The 18,807-nt window shown below is 34.0% G+C and overlaps 1 protein-coding gene across 2 annotated transcripts in view; it reads right to left on the bottom strand.

Annotated features, from left to right (window-relative positions):
• Csmd3 (CUB and Sushi multiple domains 3) overlaps window positions 1–18,807 on the bottom strand; it is a 1,090,649-nt gene that overhangs the window by 29,539 nt on the left and 1,042,303 nt on the right. For both annotated transcript variants that reach the window (XM_010619527.3, XM_033759931.1), the window contains 4 exons: window positions 16,330–16,512; window positions 12,090–12,266; window positions 5,166–5,345; window positions 3,283–3,456 (listed from right to left, as the gene is read on the bottom strand). In XM_010619527.3, the coding sequence (XP_010617829.1) occupies window positions 3,283–3,456; window positions 5,166–5,345; window positions 12,090–12,266; window positions 16,330–16,512 (714 nt within the window). The remainder of the gene's footprint in view (window positions 1–3,282; window positions 3,457–5,165; window positions 5,346–12,089; window positions 12,267–16,329; window positions 16,513–18,807) is intronic.

The following is an 18,807-nucleotide window of genomic DNA, read 5'->3' as shown; positions in this document are numbered from 1 at the left end:
ATATATTTTAAAAAATCACATCATTTTTATTCATTCATTGTTTAATGGGCATATGGATTGTTTTGTTCTTTTTCTTCTTCTTTTTTTTTTTTTCTTTTTTGGTACTGATGATTGAACTCTGGCTCTTGCCCTTTGGAGGCAGGAGGGTGAACCACTGAGCCAAATTCCCCACCCTGGATTCTTTTCAGGATTAACTATTACAAACTGTGTTGCTATAAACATGAATGTGCATGTATCACTGTAGTATGATGATTTAATTCTTTGGGGGAAGATACCCCGAAGCGAAATTGCTTGGTCAAATAGAACCTCTAACCCTAATTTTTTGAGGAATCTACATGCTGATTTAGAGTGTGAGTCTTGTCCTTATGGAATTTACGTACTTGTGAGAGAGGCAAAATTGTATACATACATACATACATACACATATACACACATGAGATAACCAAGAAACAAAGTACTGAGAAAGCAACACATTATTGGGGAAAATATTTCAAGGGGAGGACACGAAGACTGCGTGTGTGTGCAAGGTGCTGGGTCAATGTGGAGCCAGAGTTTATGTAAAGTGGCAAAGGCAGACTTGCTAGAGAGAGATGCGGAGGGGAGAAAGGTGGTTATCCATGCTGATCTGCCAAGCGAGCACCTTCCACAGAGAGGGAACAACATGGCCAGAGGCATAGGCTCGGGCATATCCAGCTCACAGGAGAAAGAATTATGAGTCCAGTGGGGCTGGAGCAGATTGAGCGTGCAGAAACTCTAGGAATTCGATCAGATGGATTCAGATCCGACAGATAACTAGGGTGGAGACAAAAGTTGCATCATTGCCGTGTCATTCTGGGGATTCATGTGTAAATCCATTTATTAATAGCAGATTTGGAGCCTTAAGACATAGATCTTAGAAAAAGCTGGCATTTACCGGGACAAACATTTTAAGGGAAAATGACATATTTTAAAATGAGTTAAAGAGAAAAGACTTTTCATTAGGAAGCCCCCAAAATGAATTATCTTGGCTATTTAATTAATTTGTATGTATCTGTAACTGCTGTATGTGTGTATATATGTTAAATTGTTTTATTTTTATCACTAAAAACAATGCTGATATTAATATTCCTGCACACATCTCCTTATTCATATGTACAAAATTTTCTGTAGGGTATATAACTAGTAATATAATTTGGGGGCAAGAGACCACACATCTTTAAAGTTGGTAGATCACAGCAATTAGTTTGTAAATGTTTGTATCAATTTGCACACCCACCATCAGTGAATAAATGTTTACACTGTTCATCTGCACCAACATTTGTCACTAATTTTGTTTTTTTCAATCTTATGGTTAGTAAAGAGCTCTTTAACCCATTTTTATTTTATTCTCATCTTTGTTTGAGAACGACTTCATATATAATAGATATTATCATAAGTTTTTATACATATCAAGATATTGCTCAAGGTATAATTGGTCTTTGATGAGAAATTTTATTTCTAATTTTGAATTTGCTGATTGTTTCCAAAATTTTTATCAGTTTCACCTCATAAAATATATATTATCTAGGAAATCTTTTCTTATCCTCTCAGAATTAAGACAGAGTATTACTATTAGAACTTTCATATAAAAGCTTTTAATGAGTCTGGCAATGATTTATGATTTGGAGGGAGACAGATTGCATGTGTGTGTGTGTGTGTGTGTGTGTGTGCATGTGTGTGTGTGTACCACTGCTTTTCAGAACTCAGATGTTCATGCTGTACCCAATGACTTGTTTTATACCAAGCATCTATGAATAGTTCCATTCTCTGTACTCTGTAACACTGATATACCTTCCATCCCTGCACAAATTCCATACCATCTTAATAACGAAATTGATGTAAATTTTGATACCTGTCAAGGACTGCGTTATACAGCAGAGTTACAGCAGGAACAAACCAACATTTTTGCCTCTGGGGAATATCAATTTGAGTAGAGGACATAGACAAATAAGCAAATAAAACTGAGAGTGGTTTAATGACAAGACGAAGCCACTACTAAATTAAGGAGAATAAATGCCACCTTGGAGGGCTAAGTTCAACACAGGAAATTTTAAACAAGGTTTAAAATGATACCAAGAAAAGAGATTTTTAGAAAAAAGCTGAAAGAATAACAGGCAAAGTGAAGAATAATTACAAAAGCTTTGATGCCAACTACAGTTGGGAGTTCAAGGGGAAAAGTAAAGAGATCTGTGCACACTGAGAAGAAAGGATGAGGAAGCGAGTCCTGAACTGCGGTGAAATCACAGGGAGAGGAGGAGCAAGTATAGTGACCTGAAGGGGATTTGGCTTCCATTGTGTGTAAGTTGAGAAGACCCCAGAGAGTTCTACAAGGCTCAGACTCTGCCCATCTTCAAGGCCATAGGAACAGGCAGAGTTCTCTACTTCGTGCTCAGATGGAAAAAAAGGACCACGAATGAGACAGCAGGAAATATCCCGGGGCTAAATACTTATCACATCAGATGCTACAGTAATATGCATGTGTTTATGTCATATATACATATATTATATGCAAATATATTATATAGATAGATAGGTAGCAATAATATATTTACAGAGTAAATGAAAAATAAGTATACACAATTCAGGAGTTCACCATACCAATAAAAGTCTGGGAAGTGAATAGCCACCACTCTGAGCTCATCTTGAAGAGGGTATTAACCTCATGATGTTTCAATAAATTTATTATTAAAATGTTTGTATGTGTTTCTTTTCCTGATGCGCCCATTTTTTTTTCTCTCTCAACATAAATGTGGTTTTATTTGGCTTTGTATTCTTATAGTATTCACTACTCTCTACAAAGTAATAGTCTTTACTTTCCATGATTCCCTTGGTAATTTTAGATGTGTAAAAAGAATCATTGTATAGCCACTGGAACAATTTGAAATGAATAAACATGTAGAAATGACATGTTTATTTTGTAAAATGATATTCGTGACTAAAAAGTAATGGATTAGAATAAACTGGACGTAAATAAGAGTAATTTTCCAGAAGTAATCTATGAAGATTTCTACGTTAAATAATTTTTATAAAATAAGAAAAGTTAATAAATAAAGAAGTGTAGCCCGATATTTGGAGTGAGACCAGAAAAAATATAATGGTTGGAGAACGTGAAAAAATAGCTACATTGGCAAGTGCTGATTTCTGTCTTTGAATTTTAATGAGGCACTGGAGGAGTCTTAACGTGTCGTATATGTTGCAGCAAACTTGAAAAATTTAAAAACTGCTATTTTAAAGCACCATTTAAAGTGTGGAAGTTAAACTTACGTAAGCATTGTGGTACCTCACCACTCCAGGTACCGTTGCCGACACAGGTCAAGACAGCAGGGAAGGAGAGTTCGTATCCCGGAGAACAGATGTAGCTAATACTAAAGCCCCAGTCGAAATTTGTTCCTTCCAGCCTTCCATTAGAGATCTGGGGAGGAGCTGAGCAGGTAACAGCTGCAATTACATTAAAAGTGATTAGAAACAGCTGTTGAAATATCCTGGCTGTAAAAAATAAATAAGTACCATTAGAAGAAGCATGTGTGCTAATTTAACCTTTCGGAGGACAATGCAGTGTGACATGTTTTATTCTCTTGGTAGTGCTCCTAAAGCATATCTCTGGAATTAGGCCCTCTAGGACGCTCCTTTTTCTTGGCAACATAATGGCTACTGGTTGTCAGAGATTCTTTTACAAAACAGCAAGCTGGCTGACAAAGGGGAAGCCAACAGAGATGGCCTGCTATCCAGGGTACTGAACTGATAAATTATTAGTTTTAGGTAAATTATTTTCCAGTAACCTTTACACAGACTTGGAAGCTGGGTGGTCTGGCTACAGACAGTATCGGCATTGTGAAAGAAGAATTTAGAAACAGTCCTACAGTATTTTGAAAACACAGATCATACTGCTGATTACAGTAACCATATCGGTTTCTGTAAGCATTGAGATTTGTGTTAAAATGAAGTCAATAAACCAAGTTTAGGTAAACATCTGGGTGAGACAAGCCAGAATACGATGGCTAGAGTACACGAAAAATAGCTACATTTGTAAATACTAATTTTTTTCTTGGAATTTAAAGTAGGCACTGGAGGGATTTTTAAGAGAGACGTTGTCTCCATATCTATTACATTAGCAGGTATACTTGGGTTTCCACAACTGACGTCTATCAGCATTGGATTTGTAAGTATATTTTTATATTCTAAAAAATGTGTTGTGCTTAAATTTATTTAAGTTGTCCTCAAGGGAAGACAGGCTCAATAAGATAGAAGAGATTAAAGAAAAAGGAGAGATAACAACTTAAAGGTCTAAAAATAAAAAGTTCTAATATGACAATCTAAATGAGTTTTTGGAGTTCTTTAATATTAAGAATTGGGAATGAATTGAACAACTTCTAAAACATAAAATGGGTGTTCATATGTTTGGAAATACTATGTGCTTATAGTGATATGCTTCTGAAACTGTATAAACCAAAAAGTAGAAATTACTTTAGATTATAAATCATCAGGGATATAGTAAACTATCAATTCACAGACATTAAAAAGACATATGGATGAGAAATCTCAGTTAATAAAAATGAAAATTGTTATAAAATAATAAAATGATATTATATGTATGATATTCTACAAGTAATCATAAAAGCAGGTAAAGGATTATGAAACTATTTCAAGTGGAATAAAACAGTTTAAAGTAGCAACTGTACTCCTACATTGACTAAGAGAAAAATACTAGAGTCTATTTTTTGAAGAAACAGGTTCTCATTTTGGTTAAGAATAACTACAGTTCTATAAATTAGGCTGATTTTTCTCAAATTAGAGAAAGCCCTTTTTCCCCATCCTTGAGTGACTCTACCTAAAGAGTTCCACACATGAGTTAGAATTCATTAAGGTTCCATTCTTTCTGAGACGTTCACCCATCAATAAAAGTAACAGTGTGATTACACTTTGTATTTTTCTTCTTTTTATTGCATTAAAGCCCATTGTAGTTACAATAAGATATAATGGTTTGTCAAAACATAATTTTAAAATCATATATATGAACATTTAAAAAAAACTGTCACTTTTCAGTACCAGAAAAAGAAGCAGAATAAAACAGTTAATTTAAATGTACTTTAAAATCACATAGAAATTAGAAAATATAAGGTGTTTGCCATGGAAAATCATTCTCTTACCTCTGCAAGATGGCATCACTCCACTCCATGTGCCGTTCGTGGTGCAAGTCCTGACTCTGGAGCCATTCAATTCCATTGTGTACCCTGGCTGGCACATGTAGGAAACATTTTGTCCAACAACATAATCATCCCCATATCTTAGTCCGTTGGCAGGTGTGCCCGGGTCTCCACAACTGATGACTATCGGTATGGGATTAGAAGAGCAGATGGTTAATGTGTCATGCACTTAATGGAGAGGAGGAGTAAGCATATGGCAGCCTCAATACATAAGTAGGGAAAATTAGTTACCAGGTCATGAACACAGGCATATTTAAACCTCATACTGCAGTTTTTGATTACGGTCAGGAGTACTCATTACGAATTCTATGCATACGGTTCAGAAACTCTCATTTCGACTCTGAAAGTCTAGGTTAATACGCCGTTATGTCACAGGAACTCTGAGGCTATAACTTTCAGTACATGACCATCAAGAAATCATCAGACAGAATCAGATTTCTAATATAATATTTGTAATATTTATTTCTGTGAGTGGCTACCGACATCTTTAATTTATGAGGTTTCTTGGATATCATGATACCTTTTAATTAAAATAATGCTAAGTCCACAAATAATATTTTATTCAATAAATAAATGAGTTCACCACATACTGGGTATTATATCTGAATTGCAGGCTCACTGATAAATGAAAACGATATGGTTGGAGGTGGACAAATCAACTTCTCATAATAACCAAGAAGAAAAACAAACGTGAAGAGACAGCAGCTTCTATTCTACAATACACCTGCTATCTAGATTGGGGATGGGTGTGAAGTCTCCACAGTGGTGTCAGCATACGTCAAGCACAGCTACAGCTTTCTTCAACCAACGCCGCAACTCCAAGAATGTAACATTTCTGACCCTCCCCACTGGCGGTCAGCTCCCACAAGGAAAGTACAACAGCAGCCCATGAGACACAATCCATCTGCTGTGTGGAAAGATCAGTGTCCCAGGGCAGGAGTGGGAATGGATCGGCGATGCAAAGCCAAGGGTATCAGGCTGAGGGGAGTAAAAGGCCTAGAACCCAACCCAAGAATTATGAGAAGCGGAATGCTCGGGTCCAGGGGCCCCAAACCCTCAGTCCCTGTCCCGATGTATCAGCAGACATCATTTGTAAAATAGGAATTCAGAGGCGATATTGTTAAGAATGTAGGGTGGCCATTTAGAGCTTTAAACGCTAAGCACAAGAGCCTTCTATGCACAGGACTCTTGGCTACACTGGTCTCTGCCCGTAAGTGTGACAGCATGCATCATAAAATTATGAAAACGACTAAAGGGGAAGTGGAAAGGGGAGGGGAAAGGAAATAAGGGAAAAGAAAAAATGGAAACAAAGTCTTTGTAAATAGGGAAGGGTGAAGTGGGTGAAGGGAGGGCAGGGGAATAGGGAAAAAATAAGAACCAAGACTTGTAAGATAGAGGTACAAGAGCCCAATGATAAGTGTAACTGTATTATTAGCTTTAAATGCACTAATAAAGTTAATGGGGAAAATTATTTATTTCCAATGCCATATAAAACCTTTCAAAATGACAAGATAGCTTTGAAAATACAAATAACAAAACAAAGTTTAAGAATAACATATAACCAAGATTATAAATAAACCACAAAAGTGTTAACTGTTTATAAGACACAGGATTTAAGCATGATTTGAGCAATAAATTGACCAAAAGTTTTCAGGCTAGTAAGAACAAAACATCCAAGCTACCCTTTTTTATTTTCCAGAGATAAAATCATGTAGTATACCTGTGTTTTAGTCTCCCGAATGCTTGTGTTTTTAGAAAGGTAAATTTTATCAGGTAAACATGGTTCGCTCCCCCTTGCTCCCAATGCTGCATATTGAATTCACTCAGAATGGATTTAGGCAGGAAAGACCTTAACAGCACTTCAAGTAGGTTATGTTTATTTTCCACCACAATTTATGAATGGCAAGTTCCTTTCATAGCATTCTAATCTGTAGAGCCCAAGAAGTTTGTTTATCTGTTTTGTTGTTGTTTTTGTTGTTGTTGTTGTTGTTATTGGTACTGGGGATCAAACTCAGGAACTTGCATTTGTGAAGCAGGCATGGTGCCACTGAACTAAATCTCCAGCCCGAGCCCAAAAAGTACTATGAGTGTGGCATTTAAATTTAAGAATATTTTTCTCTGGTGTTAATAAACTATAATAGTACATAAGATCCTAATGGGATGATTGACAATGTGAAATAGGAAGAAAAAGGCTAAAGGTATAGGGAAAGTGGGAAGGGTAGGGGAAAGGAAATAAGGGAAAAGAAAAGAAAATGGAAATAAAATGTTTGTAAATGGGGAGGGGAGGAAGGTGTGAAGGGAGGGCAGGGACAAGGGGGAAAAAATGCGAAGCAAGACCTGTCATGTAAAGGTACCAGATCCGAAAAATGAATGTAACTGCACTGTGTACCTAAAATGTACCAATAAACTCAATGAGGAAAAAAATTCAAGAATATTTTTATTCTCCACTTGAGAATTCCAGAGTCCTGGAGGAAGCTGATGAAATCAAATTTACTTGGTCTTTTTGTCTCACTTCTATTAAGAATTTTGAACATAAGAAGAGTTCTCTTTCTGTGATTATTGATGAGGAAAAGACTTGTTTAATTATACAAGTGAATTGGATAGGAAATCAAATAATTCTGTTCATTACTAAAAATGTCATTTCATTTGCAATTTCAGAATTTATAACCACATAAAAATAGTTATAAAGCTTCTTAATTTTACTTTACTTTAAGAGAGTCTTTATTTTAATCTTCATTCCTAATTAGGAAGGGGAAATTAACTAGAACATGTAGAAACTGTTACTTTCTGGACAGTGTTTTCACAGACTGAATTAGAATCTTGGCAAAGAGCAGCTGACTAGTTCAGAGGACACACGAGCTGAGATGCAGCCCCTGAAAGCGGGGACAGAGGGTTTATTTTGCACATGCACTAAGGAAGAGCCGTGCATGTTCTGGCAGCATCATGAATGAAAAGTCTGATAATAACAGCTTCAGAAAGATTTGCTGGTGACTTCCTAATGAAGGAAAGGCCGATCAAATGGCAGTTTCCCATAGCAACAGTCTTTGTAAACAGCACCTGCTCCGCAAGTCAATTCATTCACTACCAGTTTATTCTCAGCCAGCATAGGAGGCTTTGGGATTTTTAGGCAAAGCCTTAGAATGACAGCTCTTAAGGGCTTCACACTAAGATTAATGCTTGCTAAGTACATACATCACACACCCAGAGACACATGCACACGTGGTAATAGATTCCATAAAGACAAACATATATATTGTCTCCTTTTTGTGCTGTCCTATTCCTAGATCCCAGTCTACAGCATGGCTCATTGTGAAGGATTAAATATTTGTTTAAAGAATAAAGAGTGTAACGAGTACATGAAGGAGGAATTAAATTATCAGTTCAAATTCACAAAAATGCATAAGTTCTTCTAAGGTTTTGAATTTGCTTATGGAAGTTTTCTTGTTACTCTCCTTTAAAACTGATGCGTAATATTTGTGAAAAATCTAAGTATATAACCCCTGCAATAAAAATATTATCATAATCCAGCCAGTTCTACACAGTCCTTGCCACTTCAAAACTTTCTCTTTTAACTACTTATTGTTGGCATTATAAATTTGTACTTTTTTGTAAAAGGAGATCAGTCTCCCACAATTTTTATAAACAGAATTCATTGGAACAATATCTAATGGACATTTTTGCATGTTGCTACCCATAGAGCCATGTAACTTATTTTAATGACATAATAGTTCCTCATGTAGAAATATATATATTATATATATATATATATGCAATAAATATACTTTAGATAACTAAACTCTTATGAATTGATGTTTGAGTTGTAATTGAGAAATTTTGTTCTTCATAAATTACTCAATCTAAATGTTTTGTTAGGGGCCAGAGATTTATCTCAGTGGTTCCACTGCCTGCCTCGCAAATGCAAGGACCCAAGTTCAATACCTGTACCAAAAAAAAAAAAAAAAGTGTTTTGTTAATTCAGTACACACAGATGAAGACATGTAGATTTCAAAATGGGCTATCAGAGATTTAATTTAGAAATGTATTAATTTCAAATTTATATTTAGGTCCTTACATGTGGCCACTATAAAAACTATCTCCAAAAGACAAATAAGTTAAATAAAATTTTATTTAAAATATATATTTTCCTTGAATTTAATATATTTGGCATCTATGTAAAACAATTAAATTGAATGGAAAATTTAACCTGGTAAAACCTGGTAAAAATTACTACTTGGCACTGAGCTTTTCAAGGATTCAAAAAGTAGTTTTTAAATAGTTTGTTAACTCAGTTTCCTAATCTATGCAAAACATATTTAGGACACTCTTCAAAACTGTAAGACTCTTTTAAATATATCAATCATTTTTTAAAAATAACTTTTCTGCAAATTAGTGAAAAGAAACCTGAAGTAATGATTTGAATTAAATGCTATCTTCCCCATATAAATGCTATCAGTATATTAGATTTTTAAATTACAGAAATGTGGGCTGTTTTAGTTTCCACAAAACCACCTCCACTCCTTTCTGGTAGGTAGCTTTGGTTTTGCTTTGTTTTGTTTTTTATTTTCTGTGATTTTGTTTGGTTTGGCTTATGGTTTGAGTTGTCAGTAGAATGTTAAATTTCTTTTTTTCTTTTTCCTACTAAAGGCAACTGGCAGACATTCCCAGCTTGTATATAATAATAGTTCATCATCGAAAAGGTAACAGTTGAATTACATTTTTCAATACAATATTTGTCTGTAAAGAACTGACAAAGAAATGAAGTTTAGTTTTTCTATATGGTATATGAAAATACTGTGTTTTGAACTATGTAACTTTTAACTTAAATAAAAATCCCTAGGGAAAAATGAAGTCCTTTTAATTAAAAAGTCAAAGTCATTTTCAAACACGGGAAATAGGATGTTAAATTTATCTTTACAAAAGCCGGAAAACATCTTTAAATATAAGATTGAAGTATTTATTCATGAGTAAATAAAATCATTATTCATTGTGCAATGTATTATTCAAAAGGTCTTTTTATTCTCAATATACTACTTAACTCTCTGCAATAACTATAGAGTGGGCACACAGTACATACCGAAACCTATGAGCTATGTCAGCTTTAAAATTATAGGCTCTAAGGGCTGGGGATTTAGCTCAGTGTTTCAGTGGCCTGCCTTGCAAGTGCAAGGACCAGAGTTCAATCCCCAGTACCAAAAATTAAAAAAATAAAATAATAAAATAAAATCATAGGCTCTACCGGCAAGTAATTTAAAGTGGAATTAGAATAGCAAATCATGTATTCTGTTAAAAAAAAAATTATTCATATATTTCAATCAGTTAACAAGTATTTACAAAGCTGATGCAAAAAGGTGGATGACTTTTAAAGGCTCAGATGGCATAGTGTAGTAGGTAAACAGTCATTCATATCTGTTAATTGATAAATTGTTCCGAGTCCCAAAACTGAGATATTCTCCAAATTAGTAGGAAGACATTTGGTTCAGTTCAGAATGCAGAAACAAGAAACAGCTGAATTCAAAACAAGACAAAACAAAAACAAGAGGCAAAAAACAAATTTCGAAGCAGTGGCATCAGTCAATCAAGCTCAGCAATCCTTGAGTGACGGAAACAAATCACAAAAGGACAGCGCACGAAGCTGTGGGAATGAACGGAGGGTGCAGCGGGGATCCCGGGAAGCTGGAGATGGGAGGAGGGCGGAATGAACGCCAAGGAAACACGCACCGTGTATCAGAGAGCTTTGGGCCACAACCAGAAGGCCACGTGGGTTGGGCTGTTCAAGCCCTCTGACATTTTCCAACTTCATGCCCAGGAAGCAAGACGTGAAGTTGCAGGATTAATGTTTGGCCTACTAATGTTTTAGTCCTACTCTTTTTTTTTTTGTTTTCTGTTGTTCCCTTTTAGAATGGGTACATTTACCCTATACCACTGTATTTAGAATTAAATAACTTGCTTTTTTAGAGTGGTTTACAACTAATTATTCCTTGAAACTCAGAGTAGGCTCTGATTTGAAATTCTGAGCAGTTCTGGAGCGGCTAACACTCTTGCAAGTGTTGGATTAAAAAATGCATCTCATATAATCATATGAATGTGAGTCTTTGGGGGGCTGGAGGTTTAATATCATGGTTTAAATCCAAAATGTTCCCCCAAAGTCTCATGTGTTCAGAGATGGTGCTTTTGAAAGGTGACTGGTTCATGAGGAACCACATTCATCAGTGGGTGACTGGCATGGTTCGGACGTTGAACCTGACTGGAGAAGGTAGTTATGGAGGTGTGACCTGGAATGGTGTGTTCTTGTCCGCATTCCCAGCTCTTTCCCTGTCTTCTCACTTCTTTACTGTTAGGGATTGAGCAGCTTTCTCCTGCCACAACTTTTGTCAGGATGTTTCTGCTGTGGAGCCTGACGATCACAGACTGAACTCTTGGAAACCATAAGTCAAACGCACCTCTCCTTCTTTAAATTATGTGTATCTGGTATTGGGTCCCAACAATGCGAATGAGTATCACATTTAAAGAACCAAGTTAGTTACTCATTGGGGTTGAACTGGCAAACTAAAGCTGTATCCATTGCATTTTTAATCTTGACTACAGCTGATTTGTCATCATTATTCTTGAAATTCTACCGAACTATATTTAATAGCATGATTTCTCTTTGATCTCTATTTCTTCTGTCAGCCAACACAGTACCCTGGTAAGTCAAGTCATACTTAAAGTCACTAATGTACGCTTTAACTGTAATACTATCAGGTGTTAACCAGAAAGACAATAAAAATATTTAAAACAATGCATGGTATTGTTAATAACAAAAATATATATTTATATACTCAAACTTTCTGTAAACAATGCCTTTTTGAATACTGAATAAACACTTACTCGTACAGTTAGGCAGGCTTCCAGACCATGTCCCATTGGCCGTGCACTGTCTCACTGAAGGTCCAGAAAGAATGTATCCTTCCATGCAGGAATAGATGACTGAACTGGAAAACGTCATGCCATCGATTCGAAAGACTTTCCCATTGGCTGTCGTTGCTGGGTTACCACACTGTACAGCTATGACAAGATGTTTAAACATGTATAAAATGATGCAATTAGAGACCTTTTCCAAAAGACTTAATGACTATGTGATAATTTCAAATTATCCAGAAGAGAAATAAAATCTTTCAAAATAAGTGGTGAGCTCTCTTTCATGCTACCAAAATTCAAGATGAATTTATGTTGATTTTATTAGCTTAATTACTGGACTAAATTACTGGGAATAAATCATAATAACAGATTCACTTAAAACTGCCGGTAGGAGCTTCAGTAAAAACTTCACAAAGTAATTAGTTGCAGAGTACTGCCTTTGGGTACCAGAAATCTTTCAGAGAGGGATTGTAAGACTCTCTTCTTAAAAAGCAACTCACATAAATTTGGAAGCAAGGTAACAGTATTATAATGCAATAGACAATTATTGTATTTGTAGTCCCAGGGGCAAACATCTACATGCCATTTAAATATTATAGGCATGCACACATATTGGTATATAAATGTGTAACTGATTTGCATTAAAAAGTTTTATTCTAGCCAGGGATTTAGCTCAGTGGTTCGGTGGCCTGCCTTGCAAGCGCAAGGACCCGAGTTCAATCCCCAGTACAAAAAAAAAAAAAAAAAAAAAAAAAAAAAAAAGTTTTACTCTCTATTTTGGAGTCAAGGGATACAAAAAAATAAAGAAGTACAAAACCAAAGTTACTACATTCTCATAAGAACATTCATTAAGTTTCACTATATCCTAAACAGGAATCCCAAGTACAAATTTTTTAATAATTAACTATTATGTAATACAAGGACAGCTATTTGTCAACAGTGCAGTACATGTACATTTTCAAAATATCTTAAAAACATTCATAAAGAAAATATAAAATAAAATTTCCTGTAATATCAGAAAATATTTTGATACTTTACAAAATTTAAGGCTATCTTCATAAGTATGTAGCAAAATTATAAAAGGAAGTGCTAAAACATTATATAACACTATGCCCTTGTATCAAAAATGTAAATTTTGTTTGTTTTAACAGATTCTCTATCACATCATTGGCCATAATTTTTGTGGAACTTGTTAATCTGTCAATAATACTATGTTCTTTACATTTGTTTTGCTCTATCTATTGGTTATATTCAGTAACATAAATTATTTTGTTTTTATATTTAACATACTTTATGCTTAGCATTCTGTGAAAGTTTTGATATTTTATTGTAAATTAAACTAATATAACAACAACAAAGTCACTTGGATTAAAGAGATTTAATTTTCTCTACTCCATATTTCTATTATGCTACATTTAAGGATTTCTTTTTATAATTTTTCTCATAGGAATAACATTTTCCAAAGTTCTAATGGACTATAATTTTAATGTTTTACTTTACTTTATTTTATTTTGGTACTGGGGATTAAACTCTGAACCTTGTGCTTGTGAGGCAGGCGGTGGGACCACTGAGCTAAATCCCTAGCCCTTAACCTTATTTTAACTGAAATTTACATGTGGCACATTTTCTCATTTTGCTTCAGAAACTATATTTTAATGTTTTATTGATTATGCACTATTACATTGTATAAATATACAGCTGTTTATAAATTTTCCTAGTGTAAGTTTTTTCACAACTGTTAGTTACAAATAATTAAATACAAAATTTTATTCTCATGATTGTTTCTTATTAAACTTACTTTCTGTATAATTGTCTACTACCTAGAATATACAAAAAACAAAAAGATCAGGCCCCCCCAAATTTAAAAGTGCAATTCAAAAATGGGCATCTGAAAGGAACAGACACTTCTCAAAGAAGTGAAAGCAGTAAATAAACATATGAAGAAATGTTCAGCATCACTGGTCATTCGAGAGATGCAGATGAAAATAACACTGAGATTCCACCTCACCCCACAAAGAATGGCTGCTCTCAAGAAATCACGCAATTCCCTTGGGGAAAAAATAAGAACCAAGATACGCCATGTAAAAGTAAAGATCCCAATGATGAATGAAACTGTACTGTACACCTAAAATGTACCAAAAAAGAAAAAAAAACTTTATTTTGTTTAGAAAAATAATTTCTCACAAGTGGTATAATAAATTAAACAATAGATATATCCTGTGGATTTTATGTTTTTTATCAAATTAATCTTAAAATATAATACAAGTGATGTTGTGATCTAAAATTCTAGTTTTTCTGGGCACACACAGCAGAATTTCACATTACCATTTTAAGCATGTGTAAAATGATGTCTGTTAATGTTAAATCATAAATTTCTGATTAGTAGTTCTGAATTTATTTTACACACTTCTATTTTTTTGCTTTTTTTGTATTTTCTATTTATATCTTTCACTCACTCATTTATCTACTAAAACCTGTTCATTGAGTGATTGTAATGAACTCCATTGAGGAGAAAAATATTTATTGTATTTGCTACCACTGATACTACTCCTATCCATAAATCACATGTCATTAAGACGTCAATGATCATCTGCATTTTATCTCTAAAATAACCTGTAGTTCAGCTAATCAATGCGCTGACCTACAGATCAGTCGTGTATAATGCTGTATGCATAATGATGTCTATAAAATCCTTATGAGAATTTGCCTTTGTTAAACAGTCTCTCTCTTTTTTTTTTTTTTCTTTTTTTTTTTTTTTTAATTTTGTACCAGGGATTGAACTCTGGTCCTTGTGCTTGCAAGGCAGGTGGCAGATTCACTGAACCAAATCCCCGGCCCAAATAGTTTTGAGAAATAAAGTGATCAGTTTAGTCTGCTTCTCTTTGTTTTCCAACTCTTCTTCCTACATCAGCTAAGTTTCAACTCTCTGTTATGATTATTAGAATTTATCCACTTAAAAATGATAGCTATATTTCCCAGCATATGGATACTAATCCTAAACATATTTAAAATATTTTCAAAATATTAATCAGAAAATTCACAAATATTTTATTGATAAATATTTCTTATTTACAAACTGGTATGTCTGGTGTAAGATCAAATTTGCTTTTGTAGCTTTATAGGCTTATGTTTTGAAAGAAAACAATCACAAAGAAACAATTATAACTAGGAGAATAATTTGCCACAATGTTTCTTTCTTAACCAAACTCTTAAAGATTCAATCATGTTAATTCTACATCAATCAGAACAAACAAGCACTTTATTTAAGAAAAAAACAACTAAATCTGATAACTTCAAGTAACTACTAATTGTATTCTACAAACAAAAATTATACTTTTAAACATCTGTCTTTATTTCTCAGTCATACAAGGCTGGAATGTAAAATACCTACCGGAAAAAGAATTTATTTTTCCATGCTGTCTACACTAAATATAAACCTGTTAATTTTTTTAACCTTTTAACTCTAAGTGCATGCTATGCTATGAGCAATTTTTGTATATAGATAACCAATGAGAATTTCTAAATATAATTATTACCTGTCAGTTCTATAACAGTAGTGTCTCTAAAACACTGCTTTTTTTTCTGAGTAGTACTCCATTTTTTTTCCCCTCATTGAGTTTAATGGTACATTTTAGGTATACAGTACAGTTACATTCATTATTGGGATCTTGTACCTTTACATGACAGGTCTTGGTTTTCATTTTTTCCCCTTGTCCCTGCCCTCCCTTCACCCCCTCCTCCCTTCCCTATTTGAAAAACCTTTATTTCCTTTTTCTCTTTTTCTCCTATTTTTCCCCTTATTACCTTTCCCCTACCCTTCCCACTTCCCCTACACCTTTAGCCTTTTTCTTACTATTTTGCATTGTCAATTATACCATTAGGATCTTATTTGCGATTATAGTTTTGCACACCGGAGAAACTATTTGGTATCTGCACATGTGTGACTTTTTTATTTCACTAAAGAGTATATCCTCAATATGCATCCATTTTCCTATAAATGACTCTAATTCCTCATTTTTTATGGCTGAGAAGTATCCCAATTGATAGACAAACCATATCTTCTTTATCCAGTCTCCAACACTGCTTTTTTTATTTCATGGTTGAGAGCAGGAAAGGACCCAAAGTACCATTGTACTTTACATATACACTGAATCTGGATGCACATAAAATTCCAGCATTCTCAATCTATTCAGTTCCTGCATGATATTACCTTTGCATTCTGGCTGCCTTCCAGTCCAACTGCCATTGGCTAAACACGTTCTTTCTTCAGAGCCATGGATGATGTAACCCGTATCGCAAGCGAAACGTACAGTGCTTTTACTTCTGAAATCACTCTCCTGTCTGGAACCATGACCTGGAGTGCCTGGATCTCCACACATGCCGGTAGCATCACCTGCAATGCAGTAAACTTCACATTAACTCATTTTAGTAACATCGTTAAATTCGCAATTTAAGCTAAATTCAAGGAGATATTTACTTTTATGCATGCTGTGTCATTTTAACGTGAGAACTTAGGCTGAGTAAAATTATAATTCATATTTCACAAATGATTCCAGTAATAAAAAGCCTAAGTAAAAACAAAACGGTTGCAGAATATGGCGGTGTTTTCTTTTTCAATGATATCTGGAGACTTTAAAAAGGTTATAGACATTTCACTAATATTTCTAGAAGTCGGGTAATAGCAAGGAGAAAATATATACCTCACAGCCCAAGAGACTCAAAATAAAATTAAAATTAAAACTCTGTAATTTACATTTTTCCTTTTCTGAGTTTTTTTAACTACTGATAATCAGTTTCTTATGGCTGCTTTATGTTTAATTATGTTTTATCGCTGTTATCCTAGAACTGTGGTGTGGCAGGCAGATGAATATTATTATTCTTCATGTAGCCTAACATTACCCTCCAATTTTCTATACCAGTGACTACTGACCAAAGATGAATGAGACATGTATTCTCACATACGAAAACATAAAAATAAATTATAAACAACCAAAAATTAAAAACTGTGGTGTAATTTTCTAATAAAGGTTTTGTAGTTCCATTTTTTATTTTATTGTTAATAATTTACTCAGTCTTGGTGCTTTTCTCATTGCTAAATAATTCTAATCAAAGTTGCCGTCATATTAATACTTATTGAACAAAGACTGAGGAAGAGGAGAGAGAGGGTAAAGAACAAAGTAGTTGAATCCATAAGCACTGAGTAGGCTGTCTTTCTAGATGGCTTTGGCAAATGCTCTGCTATTTAGAATTCTTCCTTGTATCTCCTCGTTTTTATGTGATGTAATTTAATAACCACTCAAATTTTAAGAGAAGCATCTCATTTTTAAACATCTATACACAATTTTTTTCAATTCAGTAGCAGATTCTTAATGCACTGGTGTTTGTAGGTGTATAAGCATGTGCTATGTGTTTATATATAGTCAGTCTAAGAGGAGAGAGAGGGTAAAGAACAAAGTAGTTGAATCCATAAGCACTGAGTAGGCTGTCTTTCTAGATGGCTTTGGCAAATGCTCTGCTATTTAGAATTCTTCCTTGTATCTCCTCGTTTTTATGTGATGTAATTTAATAACCACTCAAATTTTAAGAGAAGCATCTCATTTTTAAACATCTATACACAATTTTTTTTCAATTCAGTAGCAGATTCTTAATGCATTGGTGTTTGTAGGTGTATAAGCATGTGCTATGTGTTTATATATAGTCAGTCCCCTGAGGTTAGTTTTTCTGCTTTACTCAAAGATTTTAAGTGTCATGAAAATCATTTTTAGTCATATTTTACATGATAAGTTTTTAAATTTGTTAAGTGTAAAGTCCCAGCTGCTTCTCAGAAATTAACCAACAATTAAAAAATATTTGGCACTAGGTAACTATTCTAAGCATTCTCCCTCTAAAAGGAAAACAATGCAAAACAACTACTAAGTTGTCCACATGATTTCTACAGAAGTAAAATAATTTAAGATTGACAGCATATAGATAAAAAAGAGCAGGAAGAAAAATAAGCAAAATACCTCTTTAAGAGATAAAAATAATTAGTACCAACTAGGGAGCCTTATGACATCTAAATTTTAAATTATATTTTTGAAGACAAGTAGGTTAGTCATCTTAGAAAAGATTTATGAGGTACTCTGAACAGATTATTAATTAAAATAACTTTACCATTAATTTATTCAAAGAAAACTACAGGAGTTGTAAAAAAAATCTCAAAAGTTGAATGTTGCCTTTTAGTAGTATAGAAATTTAAGACAGAATATTAGATGAATATTTTTTAACCCTTGTTAGGTTAGTTCAATTCAAAACATTTCTTTTTAACTTTTTGTTAAAATCAATTGCTTAGAAAGTTAAATAGAAAACAGAACTGGCAGAAAACCATTGTCTTGTGGGGAAAATTGCATTTCATGTGTACTAAAATACGATTGCTTCTTAACCTGAAGCAGTTTTATCATTTTTATTTTTAAGAAATGCACTTCTCTTGGGGTAGCACCCTAAAGCTGTCATTCTTTACACAGACACTACACAGTCCCAAACTTTCACCTGAACGTATCATCTGGCAGAGCAGAGCTCATTTGCCTCTGAATTCACATCTCTTAGAAGTGTTCAGATAATATGCAAGTGATGGTTCAGCTCTTTTCACAAAATGTTTACAAGAGAAACAAATGTATTAGTCTTTAGATTTTGTGTATATACTCATGAT

This window comes from Fukomys damarensis, unplaced genomic scaffold, assembly GCF_012274545.1.
Source record: "Fukomys damarensis isolate Sample0158 unplaced genomic scaffold, DMR_v1.0_HiC HiC_scaffold_5, whole genome shotgun sequence".
NCBI classification, from domain to species: domain Eukaryota; kingdom Metazoa; phylum Chordata; class Mammalia; order Rodentia; family Bathyergidae; genus Fukomys; species Fukomys damarensis.
The sequence above is the reverse complement of the archived record's forward strand: the minus strand, read 5'-3'. Positions and strand labels throughout refer to the sequence as shown.